The following is a 21,018-nucleotide window of genomic DNA, read 5'->3' on the forward strand; positions in this document are numbered from 1 at the left end:
CAAAGAGCAAGCAGGTAGACAATTGTGGGTTACATGCACCCCAGTAGGATACAAATATTTCTTAAATCAGTGGGGCTTTTAACCAGTTGAGGACGGACTAATTTTGCTACAACACACATTTCCCATAGACACTTGCCCGAGTACATGTATTAACTATTATACTCGGGACTCGTCCTCAACGGGTAACATTCCTTTGTATTTTGACAACTAAATAAAACTGTCTGATTTTCTCAGTGAGCCTCCAGCAGGTTTAGGGAAAACCCTTTCCACAGCCCCTAATATGGACTTCAATCATACACTTGTGATTTAACATTGTATTTCAACATGTAAAACGTCAATTCTAATCACAAGCAGGAACAGGTGATACGAATGATATGAATCATATCTCGTTGGAAATGAAATTCAGCTAATCATCACCTCAATCATCCTTCCTTGGATAGGACATGAAATGGAAGTCCCTTGCATGAGAGATTAATAACCCAGGAACATAAACGACCCTGCTTCATTCATTCATCGCAAAGAGCAAGGTGCATAATCCAATGAAGTGGTCTGCCTCACATCCAACCACTGGACCCCACAGAAGACCAGCTAGTGCAGCTGAATATGGGCTATCCAGCCATCTTCTCATACTGAAAAAGAAAATGAAAACAAACAAGCAAACAAATAAACGCTAAAATGAGATTTTCAAACCTTGATGATGTCAAAGATGTGGCCCACAGCCCTGGGGATGATGCCTTGCTCTTCTTCCATGATGCTGGCTGTGTCGGCTCCTCCGATGGTAAACGTCTTACCAGAGCCCTGGGGAGCAATATTGCAAAATCATCACAAGTTACAGAAATTAAACTAGAAATGTTGCTACGGCGACTGGTGTATACCTCCGCCATAATGCATGGTTCTCCTAATAGGTCTATAGTACAATGTCTTGACAATAAGTGTGATGACAGTTTCACACAATTGGCAAAATATTAAAATGACAGGTTTGCCACAAATGTGCTGAATGCTCACTTTCCTAGAACTAGGTTCAATTGGATGAATGATTAAAACATCAGAGTGCAGGTATTTGGGGGAACTGATGATTTTTACTTGACTTTTGACCCTTTTATAAGTTTATGCATTGAGTAATTTTCAAGGTATTGAGAAAAAGTAAAATTTCAGTATCAAATGGCAAAATAGTATTATCTAAACCTGGCCTTTGACCTTTGACCTCACATTTCCAAAGAGAATCACTGTTAGGTAGAACATGCATAAATATGTAAGTTTCATGATAACACCTTGAGTTACTTTTGAGATATGGAGGAAGAAGGGCAATTTAGCACTTTCACTTGACCTTTGACCTTTTGACCTTTGACCTTTTGGCAAGAAACTTCCCACAGAATATATATTGGGTTATACATGCATACATCAAGTTTTAAAAAAATCCTTCAGGCATTGCATAAATATAAGGAAAGTAGTGATATTTTGAGGAGTTGACCTTGACCTTTGACCCCTGACCTTTGACCCCTGACCCCCAACTTCCCTAGATAATCACTGCCCATCGGTACATGCATATATACTAAGTTCCATGAAGATACCTTGAACCATTTGCGAGATGGTCAGTTTTACGGTAAAGGGTGTAACTTTCAATTTTTAGCCTTTTGGCCCACCCTGAACACATAGATTTACAGATCTCAAAGATTTTTTCCCATGTGAGTCACCTTATGAGTAGCCACCTTGGGTAGCATAATCAGGTCCAGGTATTGATGCGTTTTGTTTTGACAGTCACATATGTACCCTAAAAATGACTATTTTGTTGCATTGAAATTTATATAACATTTTTGAAATGTAATAATTTTCTACAGCAACTGCAGAGATCTAATTTTTCATGTTAAAAGCATAGTTGTATGGTCAATTGAAATGACCAAATTAGTTTGGTTTGTATCTGGCCCTTTATTTTAGAATACTATGACTTCAAATTTGAGGTTTCGGAGGCTTCATTTTCCGTTAACAATTGTTTACAAACTTTGATGGACAGTAATGATCAGTGGATGTGTTTTGGTTACTTTCTTTTATGCTGAAAATAGTAAGGTACAGCTAAACTTTCGACTTACATCAAAGTTTACTTGATTCTAGGGCTATTTGAAATTTTGTGATAATTTTATTCCATCAAGTGAAATTTCCGTTAGCAGTTTTGAAGCCTCCGAAACAAAGTGTTTAGTCAAATAATATGAATATAGATAAGAGAAGCAACCTAATCTATATGTCAAAATGTAGGATATGGGGCCCTAACCTAATAGACCAAAAATAGTTAAGATCCGCCAAACTCTCTGAAAACAGGAGACAATACAAATTTTCCGTTAACATGTGAAGCCTCCGAGACGCATTGAAGCCTCCGAAACAGCAAAAACATCTAATTTGACATTTCTGATAAATTCTTTGAGTGTCTGCCCCAAATCATGCCATGAAATCATCAACAGACATAGACAGACAACAAAAATAATAAAAACATTATGATACTGCAATAATTTTTTGAGCTAATACACTTTATAGAGAAAAAGTGGTTTCGGAGGCTTCAAAAGGATGTTAACACTGCATTTTTGTGATTTTCTCTGGACAAAATCAAATTAGATTTATTGTTCACCCACCCAATGATCGCTTATGACATATCTAAAGATATTTAATCACATTCAGTTTTCTGGCTGCTTTGTTTACTCACCAATATAGATTTACTATATGATTTACCTATTTTTCTTAAACAGTGCAGACGTGTCACACATAACTCACCTTTTCATTCAGCAATAAAATATTAGCAGATGAGGATGTTGCCCCACAAATATGTTTAAACAGTGTATATCAACCAAAAAAGACACAATTTACCCATCACTTTCTACATAACATACATGATTTTCATAAAAACATAAGGCATACCAAATTAATTTTCCAGATGTTTCGGAGGCTTCATTTTATGTTAACAGCATGTAAATGGAATGTTTTGATTACAATTTTGTAATTCTAAGTCTATCAAATAACTGTTTGGACTGAATGAGACTTAATGATTCCTAAAGCAAGGTGTAGATAGCTGTTTAAATGTATGAAAAGCATTTATTTTGTAGGTTTCCTTTTGAAACAATGAAACAGGCTAGATATTGTGAGTAATGAAAGTGACTTCCAGCTTGCGTGCATGCCCACATCATGCAACAGTAGTGCAACAAAGCAAGTAGTTGTGGATACATCAATGTTCTTATTAAAGTTGGAAAACTCATTTTTACTCTTGAGAGAAGTTGAAGTGTTGTGACCATATTTGTATCACTCTTTTGACTGGTTAGACTTTGATAATGAAGACCAAACAATTACTTGATTATTTAGTGTTAAATACACTTTTTTTTAAAAAAGAACTGAACACTATTCCTGTCCTGAAGATTCAAGGACTTTAATAGATGGTTATTCAAGAGGGAAGCATACACTTAATTAAGAAATATATTACTTTTGAATTTAAGGTTGTATCTTTTATGCATGATCCAGAGCAAATGGTGAAAAATACTTTTTGGATTTTTATACTTTCGACTCACTATCATCTGAGTGTAATAGTTTCGAAACACACAATCTTTTACATGTCCATTTATAACCCATTGACAAATCCATTCCATTGTTACTCACATGGCATTTGTTTGTGCCACACTAAAATCTTGACTTTTTCAGCTTTCCATTTCTTAACAAGTTCTTTGGCTTTCATTTCCAGTACTTATTTGGAGGAAAATAATTAATCAATAAATTTGTGATTGGATTTGAAAATAGCTAACATCTTGCAGATTATCATTTCTGTGGTGTGACTTGGATCACAGGGTACTGTTTTGGAATTTTGACATTTGATTACTTCATTCAGACAGGTTTTCATATCAATCTGTATGTCAGATCTGATGCATGTAAGGTGCAACACAATCTTGATAACTATACCCTATTTTCCATACTTTATCATGCTGGCAGTGACCACTTGACTATTTTTGATTAAACAAAATGTAACTTGTGTTACGAAACATCTCTTCGCATACATGTGTGAGACTCTATGACATGTTTGCGGATGTAGTTCTCAGTGCAGTAAATGGACAGTAATGGTTGGGATAGGATTGTTTATAAATGACATATAGACCTCTACTTATAAAAGCCTGTTGCCATGGGATACATGTAGTTTACATGGGTGGGTGACTGGAGAAGTTATGTTCATGAAGAACAATATTGAAATGATTGAAATCTTTATAATCTGTTTAGTCCTGGCTTTTCTGGAAAAAGTTACAAGCCCCTAACTATTTTGAAATTCAAAGGGTTAAAACTGTAGTCTGTGGGTTTATATACTATTTAAAACAAACTTGTGGGTTTCTAAAAAACTTAGATATTTTTAAACACATTTGCTGCTTTTTAATTTTTTGCTAAAAGGTTGTCATTTTTAGAAACAGTAAAAGTTCTGTTAGCAATTTCTCAATGCGTACCTTCAAAAACAGGCCTCCTAGCTGTCACAGGAGTCACACTAACTGGAATTTTATAAAATAACTATAAAAAAAGAAGCCTTTGAAGAATTTAAAAAAAAAAAAGAAAAATAAAATGATATGAAACAGGGGTGACTTGTATACCACAGAAAAAGAAAGTAAAATTCTAACTATCATATATTATAGGGAACTATACATTTGGTCAACATTTTTTTTTTTAATTCAAATTCGTACACAGTCATGGGTAGGGTATGTACATTTCTCTTTTCAACAGGCGATTCAAAAAGATGAATGGGATCTTGACCATTTCAATTTCTATTGAGCTCCATGATAATATCACCAATATATTGATTATTCCAACTCCATTTTGATGATGACAGTTTGATGATGACCCTTACATGGAATGGCTGATCGGTATTTAAGATTGCTGTTCTATGACCATGATCACTGCATTTGATAGCTATAGTAGGGGGTATCAGGCATGGTCATATGCAAAAGAATGTTTATAAGCCTTTTTTCCCCTTTCTATATTTTACAATGCTATGTTGTAATCTAACCGTCATGCCATCACATAGTCTATTTTCTATCCCTTTCTCATCAACAGTTGAAATTGATTTCACATGTATATAAAACAATTATGATGGGTGGTTTATGTCAATATACATCCCACAAACTGCACTTATAAAGCAAGCAAACATAATCTTTGCATTAAGTCTATAGCTACAGTTCTAACTCATTGAAAGTAATTCTTACTGCATTATGATGAAAAGTTTGACAAATGCATACAGCTGTACATGTGTGTAGCCTAATCATGTTCTGCATTGCCAAAGTCATGTATGCAAATACAGTGTATGTATACAAGTGAGCATAAAGATTTAAAATATTTTTCTTTGTCTGTTAACATATATGTTGGAAAGTCTTTTTTCTGCATACAAATAAATACTATTTTACATGTTACAACATTGTTAGTTATTTGGAAACAATCAGCTGCATTAAAGTACTTCATATCACCTTAAAATGGACCATTTTTGCATGTTAACAGTCATGATGAAGCCTCCAAAACATGCGTTGCTGCTAACTTTAAGCCGCAAAAAAAAAGAAGATGTTCCTAATCAGTGTACTTTTATTGCTACTGTTGCAGTTTCCTTTAGAATCATATTGCCTCATGTAATGCCATAAATTCGAACTGAGCATTGCTCAAAGTGTACACAGTTTGTTATTCACTTTTGTGGAAGCCAATTTCCTTATAATTATAAGTACAATTTGTATGAAGGGTATAAAACATTATGCACTGCCATAAAATGTACATCTGTATACTGTTATTCACATTTTATTGATGCCTTGTTCTTATTCTAGCATGTAGTGATAGTTGCTTACTGTAGTTTATCATTTTAAGTGAATACAGGGCTAGAACTTTGTGTTACCAGTTTTGAAGCCTCCGAAACACACTAGTTTGTTAACTGAAGCCTCCGAAACTCACAAGTCTGAAAATTTCAACTTTGTCAAAAATAATCAAATTTCTTTGGGATTTGGGTTGATAAATGTTTGTTACCAAGAGATAATTTAGGGCTATGTTTAGAGTGGCTCTTGCTTCTAGAACATTCTTTTAACTTAAAAATGGTTTGTCAGGTACCATTTTTACCTTGGAATGTGAAGTTCACATCCAAATAATTGCAAGAGCGAATATCTGTTGGGGGAAAAGTGTTTTGATATTTCAAATATATGTTCACAGCAAATGAAAAGTTGCATTACCTCCACCATTTATCTTCATTTGGTTGCTGTGGGTGACCAAAACATTCTTGTTGTTTTTACCTAAATTTATCTAAAATTCCATAATAGTCACTTCATTTTTCATATTTAGCCTAAGAATTAAGCTCTGGAATGACAAAATATTGAAAATATAGACATTCCTATATAAAATAAAGGCAAAGATAAAAATGGAAACACAACTTTAATTTTTGACCCTTGCCACATCAAAGTTACACCCTTTACTGTAAAACTGACCAGATATGGAGAAAAACATGAAATTTCAACCTTTTTTTCACAAAATAACCTGTGACCTTTGACCTTTGACCCTGTGACCCTAAAATCCAAACAAAGTATCATCCCCCCAGGATATACCCTCATACCAAGTTTGATGCAAAACCACCTCACGGTTCTTGAGATATCGACAAAAACAAAACGGGACGGACGTACGGACGGACGTACATACGGACGTACGGACGGACGGACGACCCGAAAACATAATGCCTCCGGCCACTTCGTTGGCGGGGCATAAAAAAGCGAGCTCTAACACAGTTCACTGTCATGAGTGGCAGACATGACTAGGGTCACTTGGGTCGTCTGTCACACTTAGAGACCTGGAATGATATGGATGCAGTCGCCATAGAAACAAGACAGATGCACTCGGATAACCGGATGCTTCGTGTTTGTTGCCATAGCAGCAGAAAATGGTAGCTTGAGGTTATGAGTTCATGTTTGCATAATCAAAATACTTGTACACTTATAATTGGCCCCAAAACCAAGGTTGTTTACTTGGACAGACTAATAAATGATGAATGGTGTTCATGTATAAAATAACAAATCTATCTAGTATAATACAAATGTACAACATCTTTGCCTGAAGTCTAAATGTGAACTTTTTCGGTTTTGCAATGCTTGGATCAATTCACCTCATACAGCTGCTATGAAAAAGTTTTGAAGACACAACATACGTCAAATGCAGCAATCTCTTCTGCAATAACTGTATGTCTTTGACAAGCATTGTGGTATTATGTCTGTTATTTTCTAACCTATGATTTTTGTTTTTCTACACAAAAATTAATCTGTCACTAACACAGGTTTATTTGCTAAATTTGGCCAACTGTCTCACTCGACGCTAAGCACGCTTTTGTCGGAAAGGGTGCACCTTGCAGTGGGCAACTAAGCACCAGAAGTGTTATCATGATGTACTTCATAGCTAACTGTGCAGCTCAGCTCACTTGACACAAAGGGTAATAGAAAGAGAACTTACCGTCTGCCCATAGGCGAACACTGTGGCATTGTACCCCTCGAAGAAACTGGTAACTAGGTTTTCGACACATATGCGATAAGCCGTTTCCTATGAGATGCAGGGAATACAATAAAATTATTCAGGTTTGATAACTGCTACTTTTTTTTGCATTTAAGCCAGCTGACACATTGGTGTAGCCTGATGCACTCATTTTTATAGTAAAAAGTAACAATTTTTCATGACATTTGTTGCTACGTGGGCAAATATATGCATTACTCAGCCCAACTTGCACACACATGATCTCTGCATGTTAAAAAGGTGCCAAAGGCACAAAAGACAAGATTTCACTCACAATAACTTAAAAGTGACAATGTACCAATATCTAAAATATCCAAGTTTGGACTTCAGGCAAAAATGCGGCATAGATCATCACAATGTCTGGAGAGTTTTGTTAAATTACGAGAGCAAAACAAAATTCAAGAAGTAATAAAAATAAAAAAGGAACAAAATGGTGTAATTTTTCATTCATTTTCATTGTATGTCAAACAAATACCACTTGTCAAAGTCACTAGTAAATCTTTATGATAAAGTACTGTAAAAGTGGAAATTTTCGCGCATTTCGCGCAACCAGAAGCTAGCGCGACAATAAAAGCATGCAAATATTTTTGCGTGTCATATGTTCCCGTAGCTGATGTCTTGATTCCGCGGAATTAAAAACACGCGAAACTCTTCTTACCTGGCCAAGCGCGAAAAATTAGTCATGCGAAAATATCCACTTTTGCAGTAAAATGTTGGGTTGAACATCCGATGCTCAAGTACAATTTGACAATGTTTCCGTGGAGAGACTTAAGAATAAATGTAGACTATTGGTGTTGTGCCCAATTAGGAGGTGATACAGTCAAACCTGCCTTAGCGGCCACCTGTCTATAGTGGCCACCTGCCTACAGCGGCCACTGAAAAATCCCCCCGAGAGAAAAACCCTGTTAAAGACCCTGTGTATAGCGGCCACCTGTCTAACGCGGCCAGCGGCCACAAATTTTGTTTCCCGCGGTAGATTTTAACCTGTCTATAGCGGCCAAAGATTTGATAATTCAGCGTGTTTTCTGCTTTGTAGCCGTGCCAGTCATTCATGGGCAACGTTCAGTGATCGCCACCGCTGCATTCATCACTCATTCAGTCATAATAATGCACCAGTGTTAAGCTTTCTTCAAGACTGTACACATGCTACTGTGCAACAATTTCATAAACACCGGCATTGTTCAATGCATGATACACACGTGTGCATATGTCCACACATACAATGTACATGTAAGTACTTATAGATGTATACAACGATGATATATGTACAAGTAGGCAATGTACACAAAGTTGGATAACCTGTCTATAGCGGCCATCTGTCTATAGCGGCCACTTTTTTCGTCTCCCTTGGGTGGCCGCTATAGACAGGTTTGACTGTACTTTGTCATACTGATAATTTTGTAAATATCTGTTGGAGATATCAGTCACAAATACCAGTTATCAGGTGAGTCACAAGATCTGTATATCATGAAACCCCACTTTAAAGGGGAAGGCTAGTAACTGATCAGTGGGAATCAGTGGAAATGCTGGGAGATGATTGTTCCAATCCTTATGGGATTCATTCAAGAGTTCATTGTATATCTATTATTGTGTGAAAATGATTTGCTTCAGAATGGTCTCATATTCAAGTAATGTGCAGTTTAATGCTTCCAGGTTAGCGTCCCTGGTCAGTGACGGAGCATTAATCTGCACATTACTTGAATATGAGACCGTTCTGAAGCAAATCATTTTCACACAACAATAGATATACAATGAACTCTTGAATGAATCCCGTAAGGATTGGAACAATCATCTCCCAACATTTCCACTGATTCCCACTGATCAGTTACTAGCCTTCCCCTTTAAATACAAATCTGGCTTTTATATGTAGTACAAAGTGAACAAAAAGTGACCACTACCTGTGACGTCTTTGATGACATGACATGGTCAAAGGTGAACGCTCTGTCCTTGCCGACGACGATCTGATTGGTCTTTGGGATGACGCGCACACACAATTCATGTCGGTGGAGGCGTTCCTGGGGCAGTAGAGGGCGCACCTGCGAATACAACATACAATGTACTAGTAGACAGCTGCAGGAAACAATTCAACTGCGGCCAGCCCGAACGCAAAGCGTTCCACAGTATTACTGTATGAAGGAGTGCCCCGGGGTTAGAAATAATCTAGTTACATCTCGTTCTGTTTCTCAAAATCACCCCATCAGTTTAAACATGATATGCTCTCCTTCAGGAGTCATCCATGTCTTCCCTCTACTGAGAATCCACAATCTAAGTAACCTCCAGTTAAAAACCCACAGGAGATGTCTGGAAGGTAGTTACATTAAAATCCAAGATCAACGTTCAAGGTTGGATTCAGGAATTTTGTAAGGGGGGGGGGGCAGCAAAGAATATTTATGGTACTACTTCAGGTTTTCATTTTCTTTTTCTATTTATTTCTTTTGTATTTAACAACAACAACAACAACAAAAATGGGGGGGGGGGGGTAGGCACAGTGCATCCCCCTTCTGGATCCACCATTGACAGTGCGCCCCTCTCCGGATCCGCCACCGACGTTTCAGGATACAAGTGTACCTACCCTCACTGCGACTTTCACGGGGCATTCTTGCATCCTTGCTCCTCACTGACTGCTGGCTGAGAGTCTACAGGGCCTTGCTGTACTCTCCATCATATGGCATGAGTTAATCGCAATCTGTGCTGGTGGAAATGAAATAAAAAGATAGTGAACACGGTGAACTGAAGAAAACAACAACACCTAAAAAAACAAAAAACAAGAAGGGTTAAATTCATCCTTGCCATAACATGTCTGCACCAATTGGCCCATATTCAAGGTGAATTTAGATGTAATCCATGTTTTATAAAAACTTTATGCAAATATCTTCTGCATAAATATGATTGACAGATTGCGTACGACAACAGACACCCAGCAACAAATGCGCATTGATACGCGCATCTGCCTACACCAGGTGCATTTAACGCTTATTTTAGACCATGATCTAAATTTGTACGATGGTCTATTAAAGTTTAAACCACCTTTGAGAATTCGGGCCATTATGTGTACAGTACCGGTACTTTACATGTAGACAGCATTGATGAACTACAGACAGAAAAATCTGTTTGTCTGTCTGGAGCGGAGGAGGTTTATAAATATTCTAGGGCTCTAACATTTTTTTTTTAATTTTTTTTTTACTTTTAATACTGCTTTATGGTCCTCCGGAGGATAATTGGAGAAGAGGATTCTGTGAAGCTAGGATTGAGGTACAAAGTCTTCACAGAACATACAGTGTATTCCCCACGCAGATTGTCCTTTCTTCTTTATTTTTTTTCTTGTTTTTCTTTTTTGCTGTTGCTTAGTTTTGGTAACTTAAATTTTGAATAGTTCGATGAACCAGCGAGTCTCAGGCAGGCAAGAGAGGAGACAGCATGCACCATAGCAAAAATGCATAAAATTATGAAAGTGTGCTGGGCCTACCCAGTACCCTAGGCCTTGAACTTACACGTAGTTGCTGGCTAAGGGTGGGATTTCACGGAGCACGCGAACGTTTTGCGAAGGACGCGAATGACAAAATCCAACATTCGGAAAAGTTTTTCTCCGAATGTTTTCCGACAATGAAGCCGAAAACTATTCTTGCGCAATTTGTGCGAAGTTCCCACGACGTATGTGCGATTGTCGTGTGTATCATTGCTAAAGTACAGCATGTTACGTACACGAAGAACACGCGACGGAAATGCGAACAACGAAACATTTTCAATAATCATGGGAGAAAATGTAGCAAGGAGAGGTGGAAGCAAGAAAAAAATCAACTCAAAAAGCTTTCTTGAGTTGATTTTTTTTTCTTTCCTGTATTTCTCCTTTCTTTTTCTCTCATTTCTCTATCGTGTGTTTGCCTACATTTTTTCCCCCTAGGACGTATCTCCACTAGTAAAGCATTTGTTCCTTTTTTTTTTTGCAGTTCCTCCAACACATAATCTCTATAGTTCAAATGAAATTTACATACTTAAAGGGAAGGTAAACCCAAAGAACAATGTGGAGTGAGTGAAAGCAGCAACATTAGTAGAACACATCAGTGAAAGTTTGAGGAAAATCGGACAATCGATGCAAAAGTTATGATTTTTTAAAGTTTTGGTGTTGGAACCGCTGGATGAGGAGACTACTAGAGGATATGACGTATGAGTGGACAACAATACAAAGAAAATATAAAGGAAATTCAACAAAAATTCACTTTTCTAGAATTATGAAAGAGCAATGGACCAACCGCTTTCAGAAAGCAGGGAGAATAATTGCTACCCTTAACATATGTCAATATCAAGTTGATGGAATTTGTAATTTTCATGAAAAATGGATTTTTGCAGAATTTTCTTTATATTTTCTTGGTATTGTTGTCCACTCATACGTCATAACCTCTAGTAGTCTCCTCATCCAGCAGTTCCAACATAAAAACTTTAAAAATTCATAACTTTTGCATCGATTGTCCGATTTTCCTCAAACTTTCACTGATGTGTTCTACTAATGCTGCTGCTTTCACTCAATCCACATTGCTCTTGGGGTTTACCTTCCCTTTAAGATTGATTTTAAGTGTATTCTGCGATTTTTTTTTTGTATATCAAATATTCTTTCTCTTTGCTAGTCTTTAATTTCTTTCGTTACTATAGTTGTTAATATTTAATTGTTTGATGTTTAGATGTATACTACGATTTTTATTTGTAGAAAACGTACAGGGCATACATCCCTCAAACGTGCGCTAAACGTTCGTGAGAATGTCTCAAAAGGTACGCGAACAGTTCGCGATTACGTCGTAAAATGATCGGAAAAACTTCGCAGATTTCGCGTAACATACGCGAGACATTCTCCGAAGTTTCGGAGTCTGTTTGGGGTTTCACGAACATTTTGCGAACATCGCGCGTGTCTTGCGAAGGTCTTGCGCATATGACGAAGCTTTAAAGACACTTTCGAGAACAATTCACGAGCAAATCCCGACTAAGTGTGCGGAAAAGGTTCGCAAAAAATTTCAAACTTTTTTGAAATTATCGCCGAAGTAAAAACGACATTCGCGAACAATTGACGACGCTTCCGAACCCTCACGTTTGTTTGGCGATCTTTTGCAGACTAAAATGCGAATGCTGGATTTTGCCATTCGCGTCATTCGCAAATCGTTCGCGTGCTCCGTGAAATCCCACCCTAATGCATGGTTCCTTGATTTACCTTGAAAGCATTTTTTTTTTTTAGTAATGCATGCAATGGTTCCGATCCTTCATACATACATCACTGACTTCACTCATAATGTATGCGCTATGCCCTACTGCACTACCGAGAGTACCGTGTATTCATTAGAACCAATGAAGTTTATGTGGTACCAGTACAATTTGTGCTGTTGACCAGTTGTGTTTTGGTGTTATCTGCTTGCCATTGCCCATCCCATTGGCGTTGCTATAATTTTGCTACATTTTGTATTCACCCGGCCTGGCCTGGATGGAATGAACGCCCAGAGCCAGAGCAGAGCCAGTCCGAGGCTCAGCTCAGGATCATCTAATCAGCAGCTAGGGCTAGCACGGATAAAAGTCATGGAATGCCAAAGTCATAACATGAGATTTGGGTGTGAAGGGGGTTTTCAGGGAATAATAACACTTTCTTAGTTTCTAACGGGTGTCTCTGGGGCCAAACGCAACGTGATGTTCATAGTTCGTTGTTGAAAAGATAGTCGGTTCGGCGGTGGCCCATGAAAATACACACCAGAACACGGGCGGGGTTCACAACCGTCAATTGCCCCACAACGCGTCTAGACTAGCTGTTAGGTCTTGACAGCAAGCTCTAACAGATAACGTATCGATTTATTCTGTATTACCATATAATCTACTCGCTTGATACTTGATAGATTATTTTAAGATACTTAATATCAAACAAGGATATTAGGCATACACATACACTAAAATATTCGGGCATTTGCTTACCTTTTTTCTACGATGTGTTGTTCGCAAGGACGCGTAATTCCATTATTAATCGAAGTTATTTGCATAGACTTTACCGCAGCCGTTTACCAGCATCTTACCAAGGGGGGTCTAGAGAATGACGTTCCCGCTGGCTATTACGGTATATTTATCATTCAAACGGCTGTCTATTTTCTAGGGGATGGCTTGAAAGAATACCACCTGTGCATGAATTTGTGTGTTGTCTTGGATCGATCATCAACGTGGATCTTGCACAATCTATGTGAGCAAATTGAAGGTCACTTTTGAATACTGACCTAATGTCGGATATATTTCGATTGTTTTTGCACAAAAAAAGACAATATAAAACAGGAAAAAAAAAGCATTATAAGAAATCAATGCCATCCAGAAATAAGTACACTGTATACACAAGTGTCAAGAAGAATTATGTTGTGAAACTGTGTGAAACGGTACTCGATCTGGATCGCCGATTCTATCAGTTTCCGCGCAATTTCATCAATAGAACTGATATGGTAATCTTCAGTTATGGTTATTGATAAATCAGTATGCCAAATTAAGTACGCGGACATGGGAAGTTAAGGATCTTTTGTTTGTAATTTGATTTTTACTCATCAAAGAGGCTCACACATAAACAGGAGAAGGCGAAAGGTTATGATTACCATCATTATTACAATATAATATATGATATATATATCCACTTTGGCACATACTCATATAGGTCCTACTCTAAAAGATCTTGTCTGGCAGTGTATATCGCACATGGGATCCGAAGGGAATAAGAATGCAGTGACTCTATCCAGGGGAGGATCCAGGAATTCTGTAAAGGGGGGGGGGGGGAACCAATATTTCTGGTGCCACTTCCGGGTTTCATTTCATTTTTTTTTCTTTTTTTTTTCTTTTGTTTTTAATGAAAATAAAGGGGGCGTGCGCCGGTTGCGCCCCCCTCTGGCTCCACCACTGCTATCTGCGCCTAGCTATCCTGAATTAAACATTCTTGATTCTGACACGCCACTTCATAAGCGATGCGTGGAATTCAAAACGTCGGCCCTACTGGCAAAAAGAAAGAACAAAGCAATAAGCTTCAGTTCAGTTTATTTTGCACCAAGCATTTATTATATACAGAGCATACAGTAAAACATGAAAGTACGAAATGAGATACAAATAGAGAAAAATTAATAGGACATACAACGTACAATAAGTAGAAATATAATGTGGCGGTATGACTACAAACAAAGACAATGCCATTGGTGGGGGAAGCAGCGAGAAAGGGAAAAGACCCTGTGAGTAGCTGACCCATGTACTGTAACATACACCTTTGACAGATTGAAAAAAATGTCAATTAAGTTCACAAAACAAAACAAAAGACTGCAATCATTACAAAACAGAACTACGGAGTTAAATGGACGATAATAACACAGAAAACAGCAACAACAAAATACGCCTTGAATTATGTGTCTAATAGAAATTGTTTATATCTAATTTTGAAATTATTAATAGATTTTGATGCTTTAATTTCTCTAGGGATAGAGTACCATGTATGAGGACCTTGATATATAAATGAATTTTGTGAAGTTGTGATGATCATAATGATTATTTTTAGTTTCAGACGAAAATGTCGCTTTTTTAATAATTTGAAAGAATTCAACCTGCCGTTAAAGAGGATCATGCTAACACTTTGATATATTCAATACATCTGCTGATCCTAAGAGTCTATAAAATCTCGATCAGGACGGAACATGTTTAGAATCATGAATTTGTCACTTTTTCTTTGATTTTTCTTTTTTGTCAAAAAAAAGGTTCCTTCACCCGACCAAAAAAAAAAAAAAAAAAAAAATGACAAGTAGGTTGCATGTGTAAAAAAAAAAAAAAAAACCCAACTACAACCCTTTGATAGACTTACGAATTTTATTCAAGTCAATAATTTTGGTAGTTTAGCGCTGGAATTAAAAGCTGAATCAATCAAAACGCCATTATTTAAAATTTTCTTGCTTAGAAAAATACAATTTTCTGGATTTTTTCCCGATTTTTAGTGTTTCATCATTGGCAAATTACAAAGCTTAACAACAAACGTTCAGTTGAACAGCGCCCTCAATAAATTGAGGAGAGAAACTTGCCCCTCCCTTAAAAGAAACAGAAAACACGCTTGAAAGGGGAGCCCGTTTAATTAAATTTTATAATGTGGATTAAGTGAAAATAGGAGAGAGAAAACACATACACACAAGTGAAGTGTGAGGATAATTGGATGATGCGTTCAGAAGTTATCAATTTAGACAGTTTTAGTCCAAAGTGGAAATCCAGTCCAGATATAAGTTCGTCTGATAAAAAAAAGGTAAAAAAAATTGACTAAAACCGAATGAACAAATAAAAGGAAGTTATGACATTTTGAAAATGTGCTAATATTTGCAAAACAGTTCTTGTACTAACAGTACATACGTGATAAATATGCAAATGAGTGAGCTAACCATGCCATAACCTCCAAATTTTCAATTGATGGAGTAAAAAAAGTGACGAAAGTTCAATGTTTCTGACAATGAAGTCTGAAACATGATGCTTTTCCGTGTTAGATAACTTCAGAATAGTGATCAGTTAGATACACCAGGATTTGTGCCTCGGGCATATTATTGCGTTTGAATAAAAACTGGAAATTTCACAATTGTATGCAGCAGCTGCACAGACTATGATTATTATGGCAATTTGTAGGGAATGACATGCTCACTTTGATACTTACATATTCATATTGACCGTTCAAGAACTGTTTCTTAAAAAACAGTGAAGCTTCAAAATGTCATTATAACTTCCCTATTTTCCATCCGTTTTCGATTAAAGTTTATCGTTGAACTCGTTATATATCTAAATTCAGCACAAATCATATCTTGACTGGATTTCCCATTTAAATGAATTCGTCACTGCACAAGAAGACTAATACAACAATATCACAGTACATCACGAAGAGAAGAGAACAAAGAGAATCCAACGTGTATTTTCACTTCTGTTCTTCGTGTAATGAAAAGATGCATTTGACAGTAACTCTGTCAGAAGCCAGGTCCCCGAGGGACTAACGCAGTATACTATATACCTTTTAACATGAATCAGCAGAAACAAGTCGAATAATCGAACGTGTATAATACTCGACAATACGGTGTACTTACAAACATTATGCTCTCTTCAAATATTCTTTGAATATATGCATAACTTCTACTTGCATATTACTTTCTACCAATTTATTTTATCAATGCCTGCATTATTACGTTCACCTAACTCATCATTCTTTGGAGCGTATATTACAGGTGTGATAAAGTTAATAGTGACGAAGAATGTTGCAGGAGGCCTAGTGTTTTGAAGCGTTCAACATGTTTACCTCAGCTTTTGTCCCCAAATAATAATAGAGTATAATAAATAAACATTATTAAGACGGGTTGGGATAGGATTCTTGAAAAAATTGTTTACAAAAGAACTCTTACTTTTTTGAAATTCAATGATATACTCTCAAATACTGAGTTTGGTTTTAGAGAAAAACATAGCACCTCACATGCATTATTGAGTTTTGTAGAAAAAAGAAGCACATGCTATCGACAAATCTTCACATCTCATAGGTTTGTTCCTGGACTTCTCCAAGGCCTTCGACACCATTAATCATGATATTTTACTTAATAAATTGCAACATTACGGAGTCCGTGGGAAGGCCTTGGAGTGGTTCAGGAGCTACCTCTTGAACAGGAAGCAATATGTCTCTTTAAATGGTTGCAATTCACAAATGTTAAATGTTAAATGTGGGGTCCCACAGGGAAGTTTATTAGGTCCGCTTCTGTTTTTTATTTATATAAATGATTTCTGTAAATCATCAGATATTCTTTCTTTCATTCTCTTTGCGGATGATTCAAATTTATTTTTTTTCGCATAATAATCCTTTTACCCTAGTAAAGACATTAAATTTTGAATTAGAAAAAGTTGCTCAATGGATAAAAGCTAATAAATTATCTCTCAATCTTCAAAAAACAAAATATATGCTTTTCAGCAACTCCATTGAGGCACTACCTGTTGATATTATTTTTGATGGCACACCACTGGAAAATGTTTCTTATATCAAATTTCTGGGAATAACAGTTGATAATAAGCTTTCATGGAAATTTCATATTGATAGTCTATGTAAGATTATTTCTCGAAACATTGGTATAATCAACAAGATTAAATTTTGTCTTCCTTTGTCGTCCCTGCTTACATTATATTCATCCCTCATATTGCCTTATTTAAATTACGGTATTCTTGTATGGGGAAATACATATCAAACTTTTTTGGATAAATTACTTCTGCTACAAAAGAAGTCACTGCGTATTATATGTCACACTGCATATTTGTCTCATACTGATCCGTTATTTTTTGAAAATAAAATATTTAAAATTAAAGGTTTGTATTTGTTTAATTTAGGACAATTTATGTATAATTACAATAAAAATAATCTTCCATATAATATATTATATTTGAATCAATGTTTTCAAAAAATCAATCTGTTCATAATTATCCTACAAGGCAATCCAACGAATTTCATTCACCATTTTTTAGGACTTTGCTGGCTCAGCAAACCTTCATCTACACTGTAAAAAATTTGTTTAGTTTCTAAACACCTAACTAAACACTTTTCTGTGACAGTTTAAAAACACTGCGACGTGTTTATATATTAAACATGTTTATGAACTAAACACATGCTGTGTTTATTTTCAGCACACCCTAGGTGTTTATCACACACACATGTTTATGTTTTAAACGGTTCTGATGTTTAAAAACTAAACACCTGCTGTGTTTATAGCCTAAACACCAAACGTTTACACCGTAATCACTCACAGTGTTTAAATACTAAACACCGCACAGTCACATAATCACCCACAATGTTTAAGATCTAAACACTGAACCAAAAAATAAACATGACGCACTGTTTACGATGTAAACACTGCGACATGTTTATTCGCTGTGACAGATTAAAAACACTGCGACATGTTTATTTGCCATTCTAGTGTTTATTTTCAGAACACATGTCTGATTTTTAGATCGATCACAAAATTGCATACACTAAACATGTGACATGTTTACATATTAAACATCGCAATTTCTCAGTGTTTATATGATACATGTTTACACCTTATACATGCCGAGTGTTTATATGAGACATGTTTACACATCATACATGGTAATTTCCACGTGTTTATATGAGACATGTTTACACATCATACATTCATACATGCTAATTTCTACGTGTTTAAATGAGACATATCATCATGCATGTTAATTTCCATGTATTTATTAATGTAAAGTGGATTGTTTCCATTTTTTTTTTGCATGGAATAAGATAAACGCATAACATTATATAGAATTTACCCAGTATGTACCAAATCATCAGCACACTTACATCGCATAATACCAGGGAAGACCTGGGTTAGCTTTCACGAACATTTTGGCTACAAGAGTTAAAGGCAATTCTCTGAATGCAAGTTATCAAAACATCAGTCAAAGCTTGGGCAATATCTGATGAATAATATAAGTTAAAATCCTTTAAAGGGGAAATCGAGTCCAATAAACAAGTCTGATAAAAAAGAGTAAAACCTTACCAGCTTAACAGTAAAAAATTGAATGAAATCGGATGAAAAATAAGGAAGTTATCAAATGAAGATTTGCTAATTTCTGCCAAGCAGTTAAAAGTGGATATGAATATGCAAATGAGTGTGTTGACCATGCCATAACCTCACAATTTTCCATTGATCGCGTACCCCCCCAAAAACGATGAAATTCAATGTTTATGTTAATGAAATGTGAAACATTATGGTATTGCTGGTTGAATAACTTTAGAAAAGTGATCAATTAGATATATCAGGACTTGAGCCTCGGGAATAATTGCGTTTGAATGAAAAACTTGAAATTAAGTAAGTTGTGAGGGAATGACATGCCCACGTTGCCATTTGCATATTCATATCAACTATTCAAGAATTGTTTCCTCAAAAATTAGCGAAACTTCAAAATGTCATAACTTCCTTATTTTACATCCGATTTCGATCAAAATTTTACCAATGAACTCTTAATATTTTATTTTTTCTTATCAGACTAACTTGTATTTGGACTGGATTTCCCCTTTAAATATTGCCATGTTATTGCTATACGACACAATACTGAGTTAAATGCAAGATACCTGGGAGTCACTGGCCTGTACGAAGACGTAAATGGAATTCTCTCCTATACACACAGTAAAGTTTGTATTTGCAGGAAATGACACATAACTCATTTTGGAGAAAAAAAATATTGCATTTAACAATTACTTTTCAGTCACATGTAATTCTTAGCCTACTTTCAAGAATTGCCGTCTTTCTACTGTATTCAGAACTAATTCTTAGTATTGTAAAACAAACGAATAAACTTGGTGATTGTGAATTGTAACTCAACGCTTCGGAAGCTTGACATGTATGTAACACCTCCAGGAACATAACTGCAGTCTGTGAACAAATCGATGTCGACCTTGAAGATTGCACCAATTATTGACAGAGTGCTTTGGGGTGTACCCGAACAAAATTAGGCTCACGGCAAATTATACAATGCACAACACTATGGTCGTATTGGTACTGATCAGGGAGTGTAGATGATGCACTCGCCATAAAGAGACCCCCCCCCCCCCCCCACCAAAAAAAAATAAAAAAAAAAAAAAATAAATAAATAAATAAATAAAAAATGTTTTCACTGTATTTAGCCTGTGGTGAACATCTGCACTCCCTGATCAGTACCAATAATGGAACTTAAATACATACATGATATTGTTCTTTTCACTGCGACGTCCACTGAAAGTACATGTAGGCTAACAGTACTGTATTGATTTTTCACTTTTGCTATTTCGAGAGAAATCTTAGAATGTTAGTGGTTTTCAAAAGGTGAGTGAGAAAAAACTTCTACCTTGCTAGAACCTTGGAGAAAGAAGTCAAACTCAATGGGTATACATGAATAGTCTATTAGAGTCTAATCAGTCTCATCATACTCCACATAATCATGGTATGGAGGGCTACTTTCAATCTCGACACAGCAGAATTTTTGGTAAAGACAAGAGGATATGAACAAAGAAAAAATAATGCATTGCAACTGGAGGGGGGAGGGTATGCAAGGCTGTCATGAACACGCGATGTGATCAGCAAGACTCCTCCCTTGTCAATTTGTCAGTCAGTTGCAAGATTCCTCCCTATTCTCCATGCATGTTGTACTACATTTCTGATACCTCTCTCCATGTGACAGATTTCAAGAATATCTCAGAAAGAAAATATTAACTACCGAATGCTGCATTTCCTATCAGGTCTACAGGAAAATTGCAAAGAATTCCAAACAAATGCAACTACTGGCCTCTTATTTGCGTCCAATATCTGCTGATTGTATTTGAAGCACCTGAGGGAAAAAAAAGAAATGGCTGATATTTTGATTTGATTTGTTTTGATTTCTATATTCCTTTTTGCACAAGAATATAACAGAAAGCCAATCGAACAAAGTTCTTGAGTAATATATTAACAGTGACTTACAAGGATATTGGTT

General features: G+C 36.2%; 1 protein-coding gene across 1 annotated transcript in view; it reads right to left on the bottom strand.

Moving 5' to 3' along the window:
- The window catches only part of LOC139717248 (kinesin-like protein KIF27), a 49,460-nt gene extending 35,952 nt beyond the window's left edge, over nucleotides 1–13,508 (bottom strand). The window contains exons 1-5 of the mRNA XM_071628745.1: nucleotides 13,471–13,508; nucleotides 10,100–10,218; nucleotides 9,426–9,563; nucleotides 7,471–7,557; nucleotides 691–798 (exon numbers count right to left, since the gene is read on the bottom strand). Of these exons, the coding sequence (XP_071484846.1) occupies nucleotides 691–798; nucleotides 7,471–7,557; nucleotides 9,426–9,563; nucleotides 10,100–10,132 (366 nt within the window). The 5' untranslated portion in view covers nucleotides 10,133–10,218; nucleotides 13,471–13,508. The remainder of the gene's footprint in view (nucleotides 1–690; nucleotides 799–7,470; nucleotides 7,558–9,425; nucleotides 9,564–10,099; nucleotides 10,219–13,470) is intronic.
- Between the last annotated feature and the right edge of the window lie 7,510 nt (nucleotides 13,509–21,018).

Source organism: Diadema antillarum, unplaced genomic scaffold (genome assembly GCF_040938485.1).
Source record: "Diadema antillarum isolate AM-2024a unplaced genomic scaffold, OU_Dant_1.0 scf00000073, whole genome shotgun sequence".
Classification (NCBI taxonomy): domain Eukaryota; kingdom Metazoa; phylum Echinodermata; class Echinoidea; order Diadematoida; family Diadematidae; genus Diadema; species Diadema antillarum.